Below are 17,440 nucleotides of genomic sequence, written 5' to 3'. Positions count from 1 at the left end.
TTTAGGGGTAATGTACCTCCCCCGATCACAGTAAACATGCACTTTGCAGGAGGAGCGTAATCAAGCTCACCATCTTGAGCAGCACACATACAATAGCATTGTGTTCTAGCATCTATGAATTACATACAGCATTTTATGTCTCCAAATTGCGTCATGTTCACCCAATGGCAAATTTTTTTTGTGTGTTTGGGGTTCAAAATGGCACTGAAACATACCACTCAAAGAATCCCTGTTGACCTCAACAAGTATGTACAGTTCATGTGTGGTATACAGCGTTGTAAAGCCAGCATCGGTTGTAACCTGATGGAGTGGCATTGAAAATCAATCCAAAGTTGTTGTGACTATTTGATACTGTCACAAAGCCTTGCAGTAATGGTAGTAGTCTCACCTGAAATGACAATGTCTCCATCCTTGGAAATATAGACGGTTCGGTAACTGGAGGTGTGGCAGTGTTCAAGTGATACAATGAGAAAATGTATGTTTCTTTGGTCTTGGGTCATTATGCTGTCCATGAACATTGCTGTTACCATGAGACCAATAAAACACATCCTTCTCAACGAAGCCTTGCATAGAGAGACACCATCAACTCATTTACTTTTTTACAATAGCAAAGCAGGCAAAAATCTCGCATTGATGAATCACTCATAATTAAATCTAGAGAGGATTAAGGACCCCGAACACCACCATCAGGTACACAAGAAATTGACAGAACCCTACTATGTGCTGAATCTTTTTGTCCACATTTGATGCATACAATAAGTTTAGGGCATTTTTCCGTGTCATTTCATGAAATTAGTCATTAGAAATCTTGTTCAATTGCTGGTTTCCATGTTTTGGAAAATAATGTTTGCTGTGTACACTATGTAGTTGGAATATCACACCACATACACGTGGGTTCTTTAAAATACCAACTGTAATAAACTCGAATACAGTTGGCATCTTTAAACTTTCAACTTGGTTTCAGTCTAACTTTGATGTTTAGACAAGGTTTAGCAGAGATTTACTGTAGCTTGGCGATTAACAACTCTCAGATGGAGCAATGGAACCCGCTTGGTCCCAGACTGAACAAACGCACTTTTTGGCTGAGGCCCAAACTGTGCTGCCAAATTTTGTGGACAGGAGGAATCCCCGCACACGTACATGCACTCTATGTCCACATTAAATGCTTAATTTTACTCCTATGTTTTTTTTTCTTTTCCGTGGCTGATTTTATTTATGTGTTTTTTCTGTTGGTTATTTACTGGGTGTCACTAGGTGTCACTTATCTTCTCTAGTATGTACTTTCAGCTGGAGTTGTTTGTTTCCTGTAGGTAGATGCACGTGTTCAATTCATATGACTGCATTTGAGTCATGCTGTATAAACATCTAAAGTACATTTTTATGTTTTACTCTGACATGCTCGTCATTGTCACACTGTGGTATATAGATGGGTTGAGTGAGTCAGTGCTGCTGAAAATAGCTAGCTCCAGATGTTTTTCTTGATAGTAGCCAATCAGCGTCGAGGGGGTTCGGCAAATTAAAAATAATAATGCTGATACTATTACTGTTAACAGACCTGACCAGTCAAGGTGTACTGGAAACACATTTTTTTTTTTACTTGTTCACAATTTATGTAGGGCTAGTGAGCAATTACAACTTAAGTGCCTTGGAATTAACACTTAATTCAGAAGCTAAACAGTTTTGGAGTCAACAGCAACATCTTAAAGGCATTACCGCATTTTCCGCACTATAAGGCGCACCTCATTATAAGGCGCACCTTCAATATTTGACATATTTTCAAACTTTTTCCATATATAAGGCGCAACACATTATAAGGCGCACCTTCATTGAATGACATATTTTCAAACTTTTTCCATATATAAGGCGCAACAGTAGAGGCTGGGGTTACGTTATGCATCCATTAGATGGTGCTGCGCTAAAGGGAATGTAAAAAAAACAGATAGGTCAGTCAAACTTTATTAATAGATTACAAACCAGCTTTCTGACAACTCATTCACTCCCAAAATTAATAAACAGCTGTTTTATTATTTTCTCTGAGGTAAAATATTAGTATTAGCTAGCGATCCAAGATGGCGGGATCTTCTGCGCATGTGCGTCACCGATCGTGCAGGGTCACCGATTACGTCTTGACAGCGAGACCTGTTGCGGCTCAATATTGATCCATATATAAGGTGCGCTGGATTATAAGGCGCGTGGTCAGCTTTTGAAAAAATTGAAGGCTTTTAGGTGCGCCTTATAGTGCGGAAAATACGGTATACTGTAACTCATTCATTAAAAGTAAAGACAGATAAACTGCTAATTTAGTTAGACACACCATCACGCCATTTTTTGATGATGACTGACTGGATGGATGAATGTAATAAATAAAGCTTGTTTTGTTTGCAGGACTGTGGCAGCAGAGGTCAGGAAGCAAATAGCGGGTCAGTATGGGGGCTCCCCACAACTCTTCAAGAACCTCAATGCTGGGACCATAACAAGTAACACAGTGCGTAAACTTAACTCCTTTTAATAAAAAAACAAAAGAAAAAAAAACAAAAACATTACCTGTAGTCATTGTCTGCTGCTAATTTGCTGTTTAAGTCAAATTTGTTATAACCAGCCCAAATACTTGCGCCTAAGTAAGTCCTTCTCAAATAAATGGCATATATGTGTGACATAAAGTTATTTTTTTAAATTTTTTTAACTGTACTAGAATAAAGTGTCATTACATATCCACCACAGTAGGTGGCAGTGGCGTTCTCATTGCCAGAGGGTGCACAAAGTGTATTAGCTTCTCTGCAGTAACAATTTCATGGACAAATTAATTTAGTTATATATGAAGGCCATGTATACAGTATGTTCAACATCTACAGTAAGATGCATGGTGTTAACAGGTGTTTAACAGGCTTTAGCAAAAGTGATAGCAAATTGTGGCCCTTTTCTTGTTAATTTGGTAATTTTGGTTACTATTTGGCTTATTTGAACTGTGACTGTTTAAACTGCCTGAGAAAGTCACAGAGACCATAGTCTCACTCACAGGAGGAAAAGAGATATGATTTGAATTCTTCAATTTAGCAGACAGAAATTCTTGAATCATTTTTCGCTTTTGAAGACGTTTTAAAACAGTCAGTTGATTTTCCAGTTTGGAACTAAATATGACCATCAGATGAATGGACAGGTTTTTTTGTTTTTTTTGTTTTTTACATGATGCAATAGGCTCCCGCATAACCTTTGTGAGGGTAAGAGGTTCAGGGAATGGATAGATGGACGGGTGGATGGATGTGATGTAGATAAGAATTAACAGAGTAGTTCAGTAAAGTTTACTGCATTAGAAAAAGAACAGGACAAAACACAGAGAGAGGTTTGTTGCAGGATTACATTGAACTAAAGAAATGTGGTGTAAATAAGTAGTATTGCTGCTACAACAAATTTGACTGTAGTTTGAATTTTGAAAGTAAAGTGTGACAGCTATTGCAAACAATAAAACAACGAAGCAAGGCTCCTCATTTCTTCATCTGTTTGGACAACATAATCAAATCATCTTTCAAATAAGACATACCGGTACTTTTATTTATTTTATTTTTTTTTAATTCTGGCATGTCTTTACACATGTAGAAAAAAAAAATCAAAATGTTTGAGACAATGGTTACCCTGAGTAATGACAGTAGTCTGGATTGGAATTTCCACATCATTGTTCTTTAAGGGCAGAAGAAACGATAGCAGAGATTTGTCTCTGTAGGAAGTTTTTGCTACGGACTCTTTGCATTAGCAAATGATAATATTAAAGATGGAGCTTATATAGCGCTTTTCACGATACTGAAATTGTCATGCGAGTGGATGGTTGACTATCTTCAACTAATTGATTCCCTGTATCCCTTTGATCACTCCCTAGGTTCCACTCACAGAGGCAGTAGAGCCAGTGGATTTCGAGGAGTATCTCATAACTCACCCTCCGATTGTGGAGTCCGGACCCCTAAGAGATCTGATAGAGTTTCCCCCAGATGACATTGAGGTCATCTATACACCCAGGGAATGTCGCACAGTAGTACAAGCTGTCCCAGAAGAAGGGTAAGTCTTTGTAAATATGCTGGACCCTTGCTCAAAGTTAGCTGGGAAGAGGCTCCAGATCATCTGTAATCCAAATGGGGACAAGCGCTATGATTGATTAGCTATGTTAAAGCCTTGTTGTTACTATACTACCATTTCAAATTTCCCTGCGATTGGCTGGTGTTCAGGGCGTATCCCATCTCTCGCCCAAGGTCAGCTGTGATACGCTCCAGCACAAATGTGACCCTGCTGAAGATAAGCGTGACAGAGAATGGCTGGATGGATGATTACATTTAAACATCTTTGTGCTGTATTTGGCTTTTTTTTAGGGACACCGACCGTCATGTGAGAGACTGTGTCCGATCTTACACAGAGGACTGGGCCATAGTTAACAGAAAGTAAGACTTTGTGTAAAAAGTATACATTTAATTTTAAATGGAAGAAGGCATCGACACTGGACAAAAATGAAGGCTTTCCAATTTTTCTTAGACTAAATGTTATGTTACTTTCAGATACCACAAACTGGGAACAGGTTTTAACCCTAATTCATTGGATAAGCAGAAGGAGCGCCAGAAGGGCTTGCCCAAACAAGTGTTTGAGGCTGATGAATTGCCGGACAACAGCTACCAAGATGACCAAGTAAGTACTAATAGGAGTCTTAACTGTACAGTATTTAATTTAAAGTTCCAACTTCAATCTCTACTTAAATGGGGTTTTCTGTCAGATTTGAAGTTCAGCATTCTATAATGTTGAGTACTGTGGATGTTATCTTATGCTCACCGACACATTTTAGGAATGGCATTTGTATTTCTAAATTGTGGTTGTTTTGTAGGATGACCTAAAGCGGCGGTCAATGTCCATTGATGACACCCCTCGGGGTAGCTGGGCTTGCAGCATCTTTGACTTGAAGAATTCCCTCCCTGATTCTCTCCTCCCACATCTGCTCGATCGTGCCCCCAATGAGGAGATTGACAGACACAATGAAGACCAACGCAAGACCAACCGCCATCGGGAACTCTTTGCTCTGCACCCAGCCCTTGATGAGGTATATAGAGTGTGCCACTTCATGCCTCCATGCAGTAGCATTTCTCCTTTACAGCATTTTTATCATTAAGACATTTTGCCCTGGCCTCTGCTGCGTACACAAGCTTCAATAATATCCGAAAAGCCAAAATATTGTATAATCTCATACTGTATGTATTGTATGTATGGAGGAGATTCTGAGGGGGCATGTGAATCGAGACAGAGGGATGGCACCATGTTGTAGTGGGCTACTACGCCATCAGCTGTGGTGTCAAAAGCAGTGCCTTTGAGAGTTTATGAATGACCAATGACCCAGATTGCATGTTCATGAAGCATAAAGTAACATGTTCACTTAATTTTTGTTGTTGGGAATGAAGCATATACATATGAACCTCAACAGTTTGACATTTGTGCTGTCATAAATGGCCTATATTCTTTATAATGGGTCCAACTTTAGAAATATATATTTGTTTGTTTGTATTTGTATTTGTTTGGATTCTTTCAGATTATTATTGTTCCTAATGTTATGTGATGATATGCCTCTTCTGTAGGAGGACCCAATTGAGCGGCACTGTGTGCCTGAAGTTCCCAAAGAACACTTTGGCCAGAGGCTACTTGTCAAATGCTTGTCCTTGAAGTATGTAGTGGGAAGACTTTACTATTTAAACAAAAAATCATTTAATGCTGTGTTTGGTGATTTACTTTGCTTGTGTCTCCCACTGTAGATTTGAGATAGAAATTGAGCCTATATTTGCTAGTTTGGCTCTGTATGATGTCAAGGAAAAGAAAAAGGTATGTATTTGGTCTATAATATTTTGAGTTGAAAAATTAAGCCATTTCTGACATTAATTTGGGGTTCAGGCCTTCATTTGATTAGGCATTGCGTATAAACATGATGAATATCAATGGTATCTAATGTCTTGAAAGAAAAACCCTGAGCCGATAAACTTTCAGAATAATGTCTCCCCTGCCCAGCGCCATCATGAACAGTTTTGGTGCAGGCACGTATTCACAGTGACGTAACGTGTGCTGTAACATGCCACTTCATTTTTTTACTTGTTTGCTGCTCTAATTCGCTATAAAAATGATGTACGGTGTAATTTAGTATGACCGTAAATTAGATAGTTTTCTTAGCTGTTTCAGGTTCCATGTTCTTTTTCAAAGCGAAACAAATAAAACATATAAGCGGTATTGGCTGGTGAATGTACTCAGTCTGAGCCTTCAAAAGGGGTCAATGAAGAGCTTGATGTCCGAAAACAATGATCGATCATCACCGATATTTATGTGCACGTCATGCCTTAATCAGGCCCTCCCACAAGCTTCAGTTAGGAGACAAGCAGCAGCATAATGGACCAACTGGAGATGTTTGAGGACTGGCTGACTACAAAATAAACAAAAGCATGGGTTACTGTTTCTAAGTGCTGATGTGAAAGGAGAGGCTTTACTTTAGACAGCTGCCTAGGATGGATTTAACAACAGCACCAAATTGCCTTGCATGCAATTTGTCAAATTCAGTAAGAATACCTGTGGGAAGAGTAGATGATAAACAATAGAGGGAAGAAGCCACTGTGGAATAGACATTTACTTGAAAAGAATTTAATGCTTATTTGAAAAGAGGACATTTAAAGTAGCACAACCGCTACATCGTCATTCTAATTTTCTTTAATGACTATTAAAGAAAATTATTAATTATAATTAAATGTAGGGCAGCACGGTGACTGAGTGGTTAGCACGTCCGCCTCCCAGTACTGAGGACTCGGGTTCGAGTCCAGGCTCCGGCCTTCCTGGGTGGAGTTTGCATGTTCTCCCTGTCTTCTCCCACATTCCAAAGACATGCATGGCAGGTTAATTGGGCGCTGCGAATTGTCCTTTGGTGTGCTTGTGAGTGTGGATGGTCGTCCAGGGTGTATCCCGCCTACGGCCCAAAGCCAGCTGAGATAGGCTCCAGCACCCCCACAACCCTTGTGAGGAATAAGCGGTCAAGAAGATGAATGGATGGATAATTAAACGTATGTGTTTATTACAGATAAAAATAAAAAGACTTCATTTTTGTGTATGTTTTCAACAGATATCAGAGAACTTTTTCTTTGACCTGAATTCGGAGCAGACGAAGGCAATGTTGCGTCCACACATTCAGACTGCAGCCATTTCCACTTTAGCACGCTCTGCCATATTCTCCATCACCTATCCCTCTCAGGATGTCTTTTTGGTCATCAAGGTCAGCCACTCACAATTTAATGACACCATATTTTCCAATGTTGCTGTATCCTTAATTGTCTTATACAAATAAATCCGAGCAATTCTATGATCATCTCCTTGCTGCACTGTAACTGTGTTTCCTTCAGTTGGAGAAAGTCCTACAGCAAGGGGATATTGGGGAGTGTGCGGAACCCTATATGGTCTTTAAAGAATCTGATGCTACCAAGGTACATTTCATGTGAGAATTGCTGTTTTATGTCACATAATAGTGTCCTGCATACATTACTAAATGTGCTGTATGATAACAAAATGAAATGTACACTGCATGATTACAAAAAAAGAAACTTTGGAAAAGTAGCTATTTGTTGACATGTTGTGTTTCTCTCCTTTTCTGTAGAATAAAGAAAAATTGGAGAAACTCCGCAGTCAATCGGAGCAATTCTGTCAACGCCTTGGTCGATACCGCATGCCCTTTGCTTGGACTGCCATCCACTTAATGAATATTGTAAACAGTGCTGGCAGTCTTGAGCGAGATACTGAGCTGGAGATGAGTCTTTCAGGTCTTCGATTTTTCTTAAGCTACAGTATTTATATTCTGCACATATGAATGTGTTTGCAACATATTACAGTAGAATGGTGTGGCTAGATAGACCACATGTTTTATTTTACAAGTGGAAATATGAGATTTATCTCAAGACTAATCTAACTGTGGTGCAGGATCTTGTAAAACCAATTGATTTTGATTGCATTATTGCTTGCTCATGATCCAAATTTAGGACATATTTGTGAGTGTACAAGGTTCTGTATCCAAAACACTATGCTTACCAAGTCATTTTTGTTTTAGCTTTTGCAATTGTCTGTGCTGTATTTGCCCTCATCACTTCAATATTAACGCTACTCACTTTCTACAGAGAGAAAGGGCTCATGGTCAGAACGACGGAACTCCAGCATCATGGGAAGACGGTCCCTGGAACGAACCACTAGTGGAGATGAATCATGTAGTCTGACTGGCTTTAGACCTGCCACTCTAACCATCACCAACTTCTTTAAACAGGTCTGCACAGCCGCAGCTGTACTCTCAAAAGCCATATATAGACATGCAAATACGATCTGAAATAGATGCTCTCCTAAATGTTGTTTTGTTTATTTTTAGGAGGGTGATAGGCTGAGTGATGAGGACTTGTACAAGTTTCTTGCTGATATGAGAAGACCTTCTTCAGTGTTGAGGAGACTTCGACCCATAACAGGTACAAACGTAAACCTTTGACATTTATTTAAGAAAACTGTATGTAGAGCAAGTTGATTTACCTAATGCTTATTTCCGTTAGTAATTCCATCAGTTGTCATTCTTCATCAAACTCAACCTCATTGCCATTTTTTTACCTTCTCTACAGCCCAGTTGAAGTTGGACATTTCTCCATCTCCAGAGAATCCCCACTATTGCTTGACACCTGACCTCTTGCAGGTTAAACCTTACCCAGACAGTAGAGTGCGGCCCACCAGGGAGATCTTGGAGTTTCCTGCCAGAGATGTATATGTGCCAAACACCACATACAGGTACAGGATGTTTTTCCTTTAATTTTTGTCAGTTGCTGTAAATGGTTTTTGTCTAATGTGTGACTGAAGTATGGAAATGTTAAAAGAGAGGTTAAACAAAGCATCCTTCTCAGCAATTTTGTATGACCCTAATGACAATGCTTGGAGCTTGATATTACTAAGATCCCAAGTAGCGATCGCTAAATTACGTGTTTCTTTTTACAGAGAGTGCTCGCTGTTGTTGATTGTTGCGCATGGTATGTAAAGACAGATCTTTTGCGAAGATTCCTGGAGAGCACTGTCTTTAAAAGCGGGTTTTGCGACTGAGGTAACTGATGGTTAACATTTTATTGTACTCAGTTTCAGAAAACAAATTGATTCCTGCAGTAATGTAGGGAATTTTTGTCTGTTAGGTTTGTTTGGGGAAAAGTCTCAGCTGAGTTCAGAGCAACACAATGAAAAACTTGGAAAAAGATGCGGCGGTGGTTTATACTTCAAAATTGCTGATTTTATTAATTTCACTTTCAATCAAAGAGGGATTCCGCTTCAGACAGATCATCCAATCATAATGCAGAAGCCGAGCGTCCGGGACAGCCCACCTCAGATTGACCTCCAGAGACACTGAGTGTCCGATAGGCGGGATAAAGTCCAGCCTTTATCTAATGACCGTCTAGTTTTGTGCAGTGGAACAACCCACTTTACGCTTTCATATTGAAGCTGTTGATGCTCAGCGTCAGTTTGCAGATGTGCTGTAGTCCTGTGTGGATGAATGAGAAGGATTCTGAACAATGACGGCGTTCTAGTGCATATTTTGTCAAATGTACACACAGCAGTATATTTCTTCACCACTTTTTTGTGGTGCTGGTGAGGGAGTGGCATTTTAGGGGAAGTGGAGTTTCCATTGCAGTCTTAGAACAATCCCGTCTTCCATTCCTGCATAATATTGTGTTTCAAACTTGGGACAATTACACTCAGGATAATCTTTAGGAGACACAGTACTCTAATTTGGACCACTGCCTATGTGTGCACCCTGCATCAGTGTGGATTGTGTGTGATTTTTATTTGTTTTTTTGTGTGTGTTTGTTTATTGTCTGTCGTGGATCTTTTCCCTCTGGCGCTCTATCTACAGTGAGCACTTGGCTGTCCACCACTCTTTTGCTCAAAATGTTTGCCAACGAAATGACCCAGACACACAGAAATGTGTCAGAGGAAGTTTTGTCTTTGATGACTTGGCATGGGTGTTACATGTGACTAGCTCCAAGTTAGCTCTTAAGTCCTTCAGAAGCTAATATAGTACTGCTTTGTAGATGATTTGTATTGATAATTTTGTTGGCGTTCCAAAGACGTTTAGATGAGCAGTAAATTTATCTCCTCCGCCACTCATGTTGCCTGTGCAGCGCGGGCACCGCTTTGCATGCTGGTTTGGACTGGTTTGGTTCAGACACGCTAATATAAACTCAACCAGCACAATTTGTAAATCAATAATAAATGACATTGCTCATGCTGAAGTGGGGCATTTGCACAACCAGCTTCTGCATTCTGCAAAACTGAATGAAGCGCTTACTTTTGGGGTCAGGTCTTTGGGAGCATGAGAGCTGGACAAGGCACATGTAGAAATACTACACGGCTACTCTGTTATTTGTTTTATGTTTTCAAAAGCTACCAAAGATGACAATATCAGATGTTTTACTTTTGTTCTTCTTTTCATGTACAGTATCCAACTGTGTATGTATAAATAAGTGAAATACACTTATTTAACCCTCTGACGGAATATATCAGTGATAAAGAAAACAGTATTTTAGCAAGTCAAGGTTCAGGTCAGAGTTATTTTTGCACACACATTATCTCCAGTATTTTCATTATACACTCCTCCAAAGGCATACAAAATGAACTGCGTGGAAGTTTAGCACGTTTGGGCGATGTAATCCTCGTTGCATGTTTTGTAGATCAGCTTCCACATCTGTTTGCATGCAGAATTGCTTGCATCCATATTCACGTGCAAATCTTTAGTGTATTATGCTGTATATTGGGTTGAGATAACTTGTCAAAAGTGTAACTTGTTAAAAGTGTCACAATGGGCAATGGAGAGTCATTTGAAGTTCTTGTTTATTACCAGTATCTGATGAGCTTTTGGAACACTTGCATGGAACATGATGAAACACATTTACAGAACATTTGTGTACAATGGACAGGAGTCAATGTGACCCAATAATATAGGAGATGTATTGTCAAGCAATATCTATCTTACCAGATAGCATACCATAATAGCAGGTGCATGATTTAAATACTTAAGTGAGTAAAAAATGAGAACAAACAACGGGCAAACCAAAACCAAACACAATATCACTACAAAACCATTTCCAATCCTAATTTTCAATTGCCTTTAAAGCCGCTGGGAACATGCTCAAGTCAACTAGAGCCTTCATGCTAACTGAAAAGATAAGATGAGTAGGCTACTTTTCCAATTGCTTTTCCATCAGTTCTTGTTGTTTTGTCTTCTACTGCATTTTTTTTTATACTGCAGTCAGTATGGTTAACCATTCTATCTGTTTTGCAAGTGACTTATATTGTGTAATGATAGTTCTAATGCCCAGCTCATCAAGCCTATTAGGCTGATGGCCTTTATGGCATTGTTGCATTATTTCACCATTTCAGTATTTTGAGACTTTGGGCTATAACAGCCTATCCCAAATTTTTTTACTTAGTACAGCACAACAAAAATGTAATGTTAAAGATTAGCAAATGTGTAATGTTGCTTGTGCGATGTGCATTAGTGGTTGATGAAAAATGCCAATAGTGTTGTCAGAGTTGGCATGGACGGTCAATTTCAGTTGAAACCTCCAGCAGTAGTGGCAGGTCGTATAGAGAGCTTGGTCATCTTGAGGGAATATGCTGACCCATTTCCAGGTTTCCAGTGAAGACCCCTTCTTCTCGCTGAGCGTCCCTTAGCTCGAACCCATAGATACCTTCCATTCAGGTTGTTCTCTCCACACCCAGTAAACCACCAACCACCTAGAAAAAGTTGTAGCAGGAGATACAAGTTGTACAAGAGTATTTTGCCTCAGATTTGTTTTTAGACGCAGTAATGGCTCATGATGGAGTTTGTTATGGTTATTTTTCTTCTTTTAGTGTGGCTGCTATAGGTATACCTGTGTAATTCCGTGCACAATTAGATGCTTGTGGGTTGCCATTATTTTGGTCTTTGGTGGAGAATCGCGTACTGGAACTGTTGGCCATGGCATCAACCAGGTCACCGGAGAAGTGGCTAAGATGCAGTGCATAGTGCTCAGTGGGACCATCTATTGAGAAATGGTACTCAGCCCAGTGTTTATCCTCCTTCCAGTCCTCCAGATCAACTTTCAAGATGTAGGATCCTTGTTGTATAATGCTGTGGATCTTCTTCAGACCCAACCAGAAGTCCTCTGCATACAACAAATGATTTTACTTAAGTTAGATAGCAAATGGGCCACAGGGCTTTTAACTACATGAACAACATGAAGTCTGCTTGTATTTAGTCTCAATTTTTTAATCTATTTTTTGCTAGTTCTGCGTCTAACACTTGACTTTGGCACTTTAAAAAGCAATTTCCCTTCTCACATTCTTATTGATATAGTAGTCAAGTGTAACAACTTTAAAAAAAAAAAAGTTGTTTATAAACATTGTGAAACAGTACTTACTTTCCAGATCTCCAAAGCCGTTCTCGTACTTTTCCCATGTCTGATCAAAATCTACTGACCCATCAACCCTGCGTTGGATCACAGTCGAAACCCCATCTGTGGAATCCATTGGGAATATTTTATGTGGTAAAATTTAAGTCTGACTTGATACGGTTACGAATGATAAACAGCAAATTTTGAAATAAGCCCTGATGAGAAATATTGTGATGAAACATTTAAAAAAAATTCACCCACCAGAATCCATTTTGCAATAAACGTTGAAAGGCTCGGATTGTTTTGGCTTGATGATGTAGATTCCACTCTTGTTCTCTTTTCTTTCAAATAACTCAGTGCAGTCAATGGGCAAATCTGAAATGACCAAGGGAATTTAGGACAATGTACCACTGTGAATGTCTTATTTTTCTTTTTTCATTTTCTTTTTTTTTATTTATATAAATTAGTTGGACAGGAAATGGGATTTTAGCACTAATGTAATAATGTTACCGTGTTCATCTATATCAGATGTGTTTCTTGTCAGATACTCAAACATATCTGGAGCTCTTATCTCCGAATCCATTGATTTATCAGCTGTGTCTTGGAAACCGTCATAGTTGAGCTGCAAGACAACAAGCAGCATTGTATTCTCTTTATTCAGCTATGTTGTCAACCATCAATGAAAAAAAAAAAATGTGTCTACCTTTTCCTCCATATTCTTAATTTTGCTGTTCTGATGGTCAAGCTGCTCATGCTGCTCCTGTACAGCTTTCAGTAGACTTGTGATTGTTTTCTCCTGAGTTTCAATCACCTCCTGGACAGAACAGTGAAAAACACAATCATTTATATTGTTATATTTTTATGACATCAGCATAAAAATCGTCAGGCAATTTTAAATACAAAATGAGTAGTTATTGGTCACTCCCCGTTACTAAACATTTACTAATGTTCAGTTTTACATCCTGAAGCAAATCATTTTAATCCCCAAAAATAAATAGAGCATACGAATTTCTAGAGTAGGGCAACGGTTGGACTATCAGTCATTACAAGGAGACGGTCAATGGGTTAGGCTCGGTTAAAGTTCTTGCTGCCAGTATAGGAATGTGCAATTCTGCAACATGAATGTGTCAAGTACGGTATCGATTTGTTCAGAGTACAGAGATGCAACAGCTATTTAGTTATGCAACACCGTTCTCTGCTGATGACTGTAGATAGTTGTTGCCACATTGCTTCATTTTGACCTGTATATATGAAGATTTTATTTTATTTTTTTAATTTCTCAAACTTTAGTTGCTACTTACCTTGAGTGCTCTAATTTCTTTGAGTTGGTCAGGTGGGAGCATATGCTGTGATAGTCCCTTTAACCTCTCCTCAAGACTTCCCACTTTGCTCTGCAGCTGCGCACGCTCCTGGACAATGTTATTGATCTTAGAATTGATTTCCAAAGACAGGTTCTTGATCTCCTCATTGTTTGTTTTCAATACACTGGTTGTCCTCTTCAGTTCTTCCTCTTCCTCCTTGATTTCTGATGTGACCACTGAAAGCTGGTAAAATGACCTGTCAAAAATATTCAGTTTTTGGAAGATGTCATTGATTTGGTTCTTGGTCTTGTGGACAAACTCCCGTAAGCTCTGGCCCAGCTGAAGGAGGCCGTTTGCCAGAAGGCGGACGTCGTCTAGCATGGCAAACCGAGACTTTGCCTCTGTTGGACTTGGTGATGTTGTAAGGCTTTCGGAAGGCATTAGAAGGATGTCATCTCCGCCCAAGTTTTCCAGGGGAACAGCAGCATTGGAACTGGCTAGCAGCATTATAAGGAAAAACGACATCATTATTTCTATTTCTAGCCAGCTTTTTGACAGTACTTGCTCTCTTTAACGTACTGGTGAGACCCTTTTCATTCTATCTTCCGACCAGACTTCCAACATATAATGCGAGAATAGCATGCTGCCCCATGTTATATACTGCCCACTCTAGGGAGGAGGGGGGGGGCTTAGCTGCTCTTTAAACCCTACCATTTTGCTGCTCAACTCCCCCTAAACCAGCATGGAGTCCTCCCCCTCCTGAACAAACAAATCACAGCAGTGAGCAAATGACACATCTCCCCCCTCTTTCAACCCATTTAACTCCAATCTGCCCTTTGTAAACACCCCCCTTCTCTCCGTGTGGGAGCTTTAGCTGATCAGCAAAAAGCCAACAATGGCCATCGCAGGTGTTTGATGGATATAGCCTGTCTGATCAATCTGAAAATTTAGCATCACATGCATACATTACTGTGATTGATAATGCTGTCTATAATTAATACTCTTGAGCTTGATTTAGCTTCCTGCTGAGTCAGCCTGGCACCATGCTCTCTTGAATATAGCCAGAATTAAGCTGTGCCAGAGTTAAGCTATTAGGCATGAGAAATGTTGAAGCGGTTGGACAGTGAAGATGCATCATTTTGATTTTGTCGTGCTCTCTAGTCATTAATAGTTGTCTTTTTTTTTTGTATTATTTTCAAGTGGTGCACTCTTTATTTATTCCCATCATCAGATATGTGAAAAAGGGCCCAAACACTTTTAAAACAAAAAAACAAAAACAAAACAAGTTCCTTTCTGATGTGTAGAATACTGTATACATAACTATGTAAAGAGAAGTGACAATCCACATTCCATGTTATACGTGTTGAAAAACAAGCAGAGGTTCTCAAGCAGAGGTTCAATTTGTAACACACACAAACAAAAAAGTATGCCACTGTAACTATCTGCAGTGTCAACATTAACACTGCACTTACAAAAACTGTACATTAAACAGATGTAAATAATTAAACTTTACTTTAATGAAAATGTATTGAATTGAAATATATACTAACTAGGGAATGCAATTTCTTGAGAAATTGCACTTGAAGGCTGTGATGCTGAATGTAAAACTGTGGAATGATTTGAAATGATATTCAATTATGTTGAAGGATATTGAATGACATGGAATGATACACAATGACCTGGAAATCGCTGAACATGTTGAAGTTGGAATGGTTTGAATTAATCGAGAAATGTAGTTAAAGGAGGAAAAAATAAAAACTTGAAAATTTAATGAATTGATGGAATTTAACAGTCTCAAAATAATGTTTAAAGCCCATCATGAAAGTTTACCACTTATATACATATACAAATTAAATAAATAAAAAAAAAAAGAGGAAAATTAGTATAAATTTAAGAGAAACAAATATTTTCTCCAAGACAAAATATAGAACAAAACAAATAGAACAATGTACTATTTCAACTCACGGTGTCATCTAATGGAACAATCTGGATTGTAAAAGAAAATCATCTCAGTCTATCTGTATCTTTAAAAACCTGACAAAAGCTCAGTTACTGCGAAAAAATACATATAGCACAAGGACATGCTGCTGAATTATTATATAGAATTGTTATATTGAAAGCATCTTGACCGCTGGCTGTCATTTACTTTGTGTTGATTATATATTTTTGTTGCTGTTGATCAGGGGCAGATAACACAAGTTTTACTTCTTTCTGTCCCTTTTCATTTCTTTTTTTAAGGAATGAAATAAAAATTGAATTGAAATTGAAGATAAACCCCGTAATGTATGTATTTTGTACCCAAATACAAATCTGCGATATAGTGAATTTGCGATAAGTGAAGCGCGAAGTAGCGGGGGACCACTGTACAAGGTTCGGACCACTGTACAAGGTTCGGTCTGACGGCAGTGATATATATGACTGAGTTCACACTCACAACAACCCTCCAAAGGAAAACATAACTTCCGGTGCAATGATGTGGCCTGCGACAACAGTGAGTCGACACCCTTGAGCTAGAGGAAACGCACATACCACTTCTGATACGCATACCACACTTGCGAAAGCTCACTTCAAATTAAAGCACATGGCCTAGTTTTGCAACTATTTGCCTAAATCTAACACTAGAAAAGTGTTTGTGGCCTCACCAATGAGTGTCAGTCTGACACTTTTAAATGTTTTTTTTTTTGTTTTTGTTTTTTTTAACACTTAACCAGTGTTGCTCCATCACTGAATAGTGTTGAAAGCACTCTACACCCATTGTTAAAATTTTAACTCAAATTAACACTTCACTTTACGTTTTTCCTCCTTACAAGGGCCCTAAAAGCACTTTTGGCTACTGATGACATGGCATCTGGAGCAACTTGGGGGTTCAGTATGTTGCTCAAGGACATAGTTACACTGGCCTGGCATCAAACCCACACTCTCAGGGTCGGGAGACGACCATCCTACCACTGATGCACGCTGCCCCAAACAACAACAATAAATATATGAATTGCTATTGAAATGCTGAGAGCACACAGGCAATTTGGAAAGTTTGTTACTCTGACAGAGTATTTTTGTATTCTAACCCCGGGATTACACCGTTTGCGTGTGCGGTGCGGCTGCGGTGCGGCTGCGGTGCGGTGCGTCTTGACTGCGTGCTCCGGACGCGTCAATTTTTTGGCCAACTACCGGCTCCGCACAGCTGCGGTCCGGCAGCTCCGTCGCGACCACTTTCTGCCGTGTCTTGCGAGACCGCGCGCGATCATGTGGCATTGAAAACAACGACAAACACACAGAAAGTCTGTGCTCAACAGAGAAACAGAAAGAGAGGTGGACTTTTATTATTTTGTGGCTTTCCACCTCCAATATAAACCTCTCCTCGTCCATGTTCGCTGGTGTCTAAACCGTGAATGAGCACCTCGCCCGTTAACTCCAGGCCCGGCTACGCTCACATCACGTTTTGCTAACATGCTTGCGAAATAGGAGCTGGCGAGTGTTTTATTCTGAAAGGTAACTGGAAATTTATTTTGAAACTACGTCGGTCTTCCTGTCCCGCTCGATGTGTTTTGTGCTAGCTTCCCATTTGCCGGAGGCCGACGGATGCGGCGTCCAGCAAAAATAGAAAATAGGTCTATCCGTGCGGAAGGGCTGCGGCACGCCGCAGCTGAGATGCAGTCGACACGCAACGCACACACAAGCGGTGTAATTCGCACCATTCGAATGAAT

At 39.5% G+C, this 17,440-nt stretch overlaps 2 protein-coding genes across 23 annotated transcripts in view; one reads left to right on the top strand and one right to left on the bottom strand.

The window, feature by feature from the left end:
- dock7 (dedicator of cytokinesis 7) overlaps window positions 1–17,440 on the top strand; it is a 58,897-nt gene that overhangs the window by 2,331 nt on the left and 39,126 nt on the right. For all 22 annotated transcript variants that reach the window (XM_077535209.1, XM_077535208.1, XM_077535203.1 and 19 more), the window contains exons 2-14: window positions 2,386–2,485; window positions 3,872–4,047; window positions 4,356–4,424; window positions 4,539–4,665; window positions 4,859–5,071; window positions 5,601–5,686; window positions 5,775–5,841; window positions 7,118–7,267; window positions 7,395–7,475; window positions 7,646–7,808; window positions 8,160–8,302; window positions 8,402–8,495; window positions 8,643–8,805. In XM_077535209.1, the coding sequence (XP_077391335.1) occupies window positions 2,386–2,485; window positions 3,872–4,047; window positions 4,356–4,424; window positions 4,539–4,665; window positions 4,859–5,071; window positions 5,601–5,686; window positions 5,775–5,841; window positions 7,118–7,267; window positions 7,395–7,475; window positions 7,646–7,808; window positions 8,160–8,302; window positions 8,402–8,495; window positions 8,643–8,805 (1,632 nt within the window). The remainder of the gene's footprint in view (window positions 1–2,385; window positions 2,486–3,871; window positions 4,048–4,355; window positions 4,425–4,538; window positions 4,666–4,858; window positions 5,072–5,600; window positions 5,687–5,774; window positions 5,842–7,117; window positions 7,268–7,394; window positions 7,476–7,645; window positions 7,809–8,159; window positions 8,303–8,401; window positions 8,496–8,642; window positions 8,806–17,440) is intronic.
- Window positions 10,873–14,349, bottom strand: angptl3 (angiopoietin-like 3). Its single transcript, XM_077534226.1, has 7 exons — window positions 13,736–14,349; window positions 13,138–13,248; window positions 12,945–13,056; window positions 12,696–12,809; window positions 12,462–12,557; window positions 11,934–12,206; window positions 10,873–11,796 (listed from the first exon to the last, which is right to left on the bottom strand). The coding sequence occupies exons 1-7, from the start codon at window positions 14,261–14,263 to the stop codon at window positions 11,612–11,614; spliced, it is 1,419 nt and encodes a 472-aa protein (XP_077390352.1). The 5' UTR covers window positions 14,264–14,349; the 3' UTR covers window positions 10,873–11,611.

This window comes from Festucalex cinctus, chromosome 10 (genome assembly GCF_051991245.1).
Source record: "Festucalex cinctus isolate MCC-2025b chromosome 10, RoL_Fcin_1.0, whole genome shotgun sequence".
Taxonomy (NCBI): Eukaryota; Metazoa; Chordata; class Actinopteri; order Syngnathiformes; family Syngnathidae; genus Festucalex; species Festucalex cinctus.
This window is presented reverse-complemented; position numbering and strand designations above follow the sequence as displayed.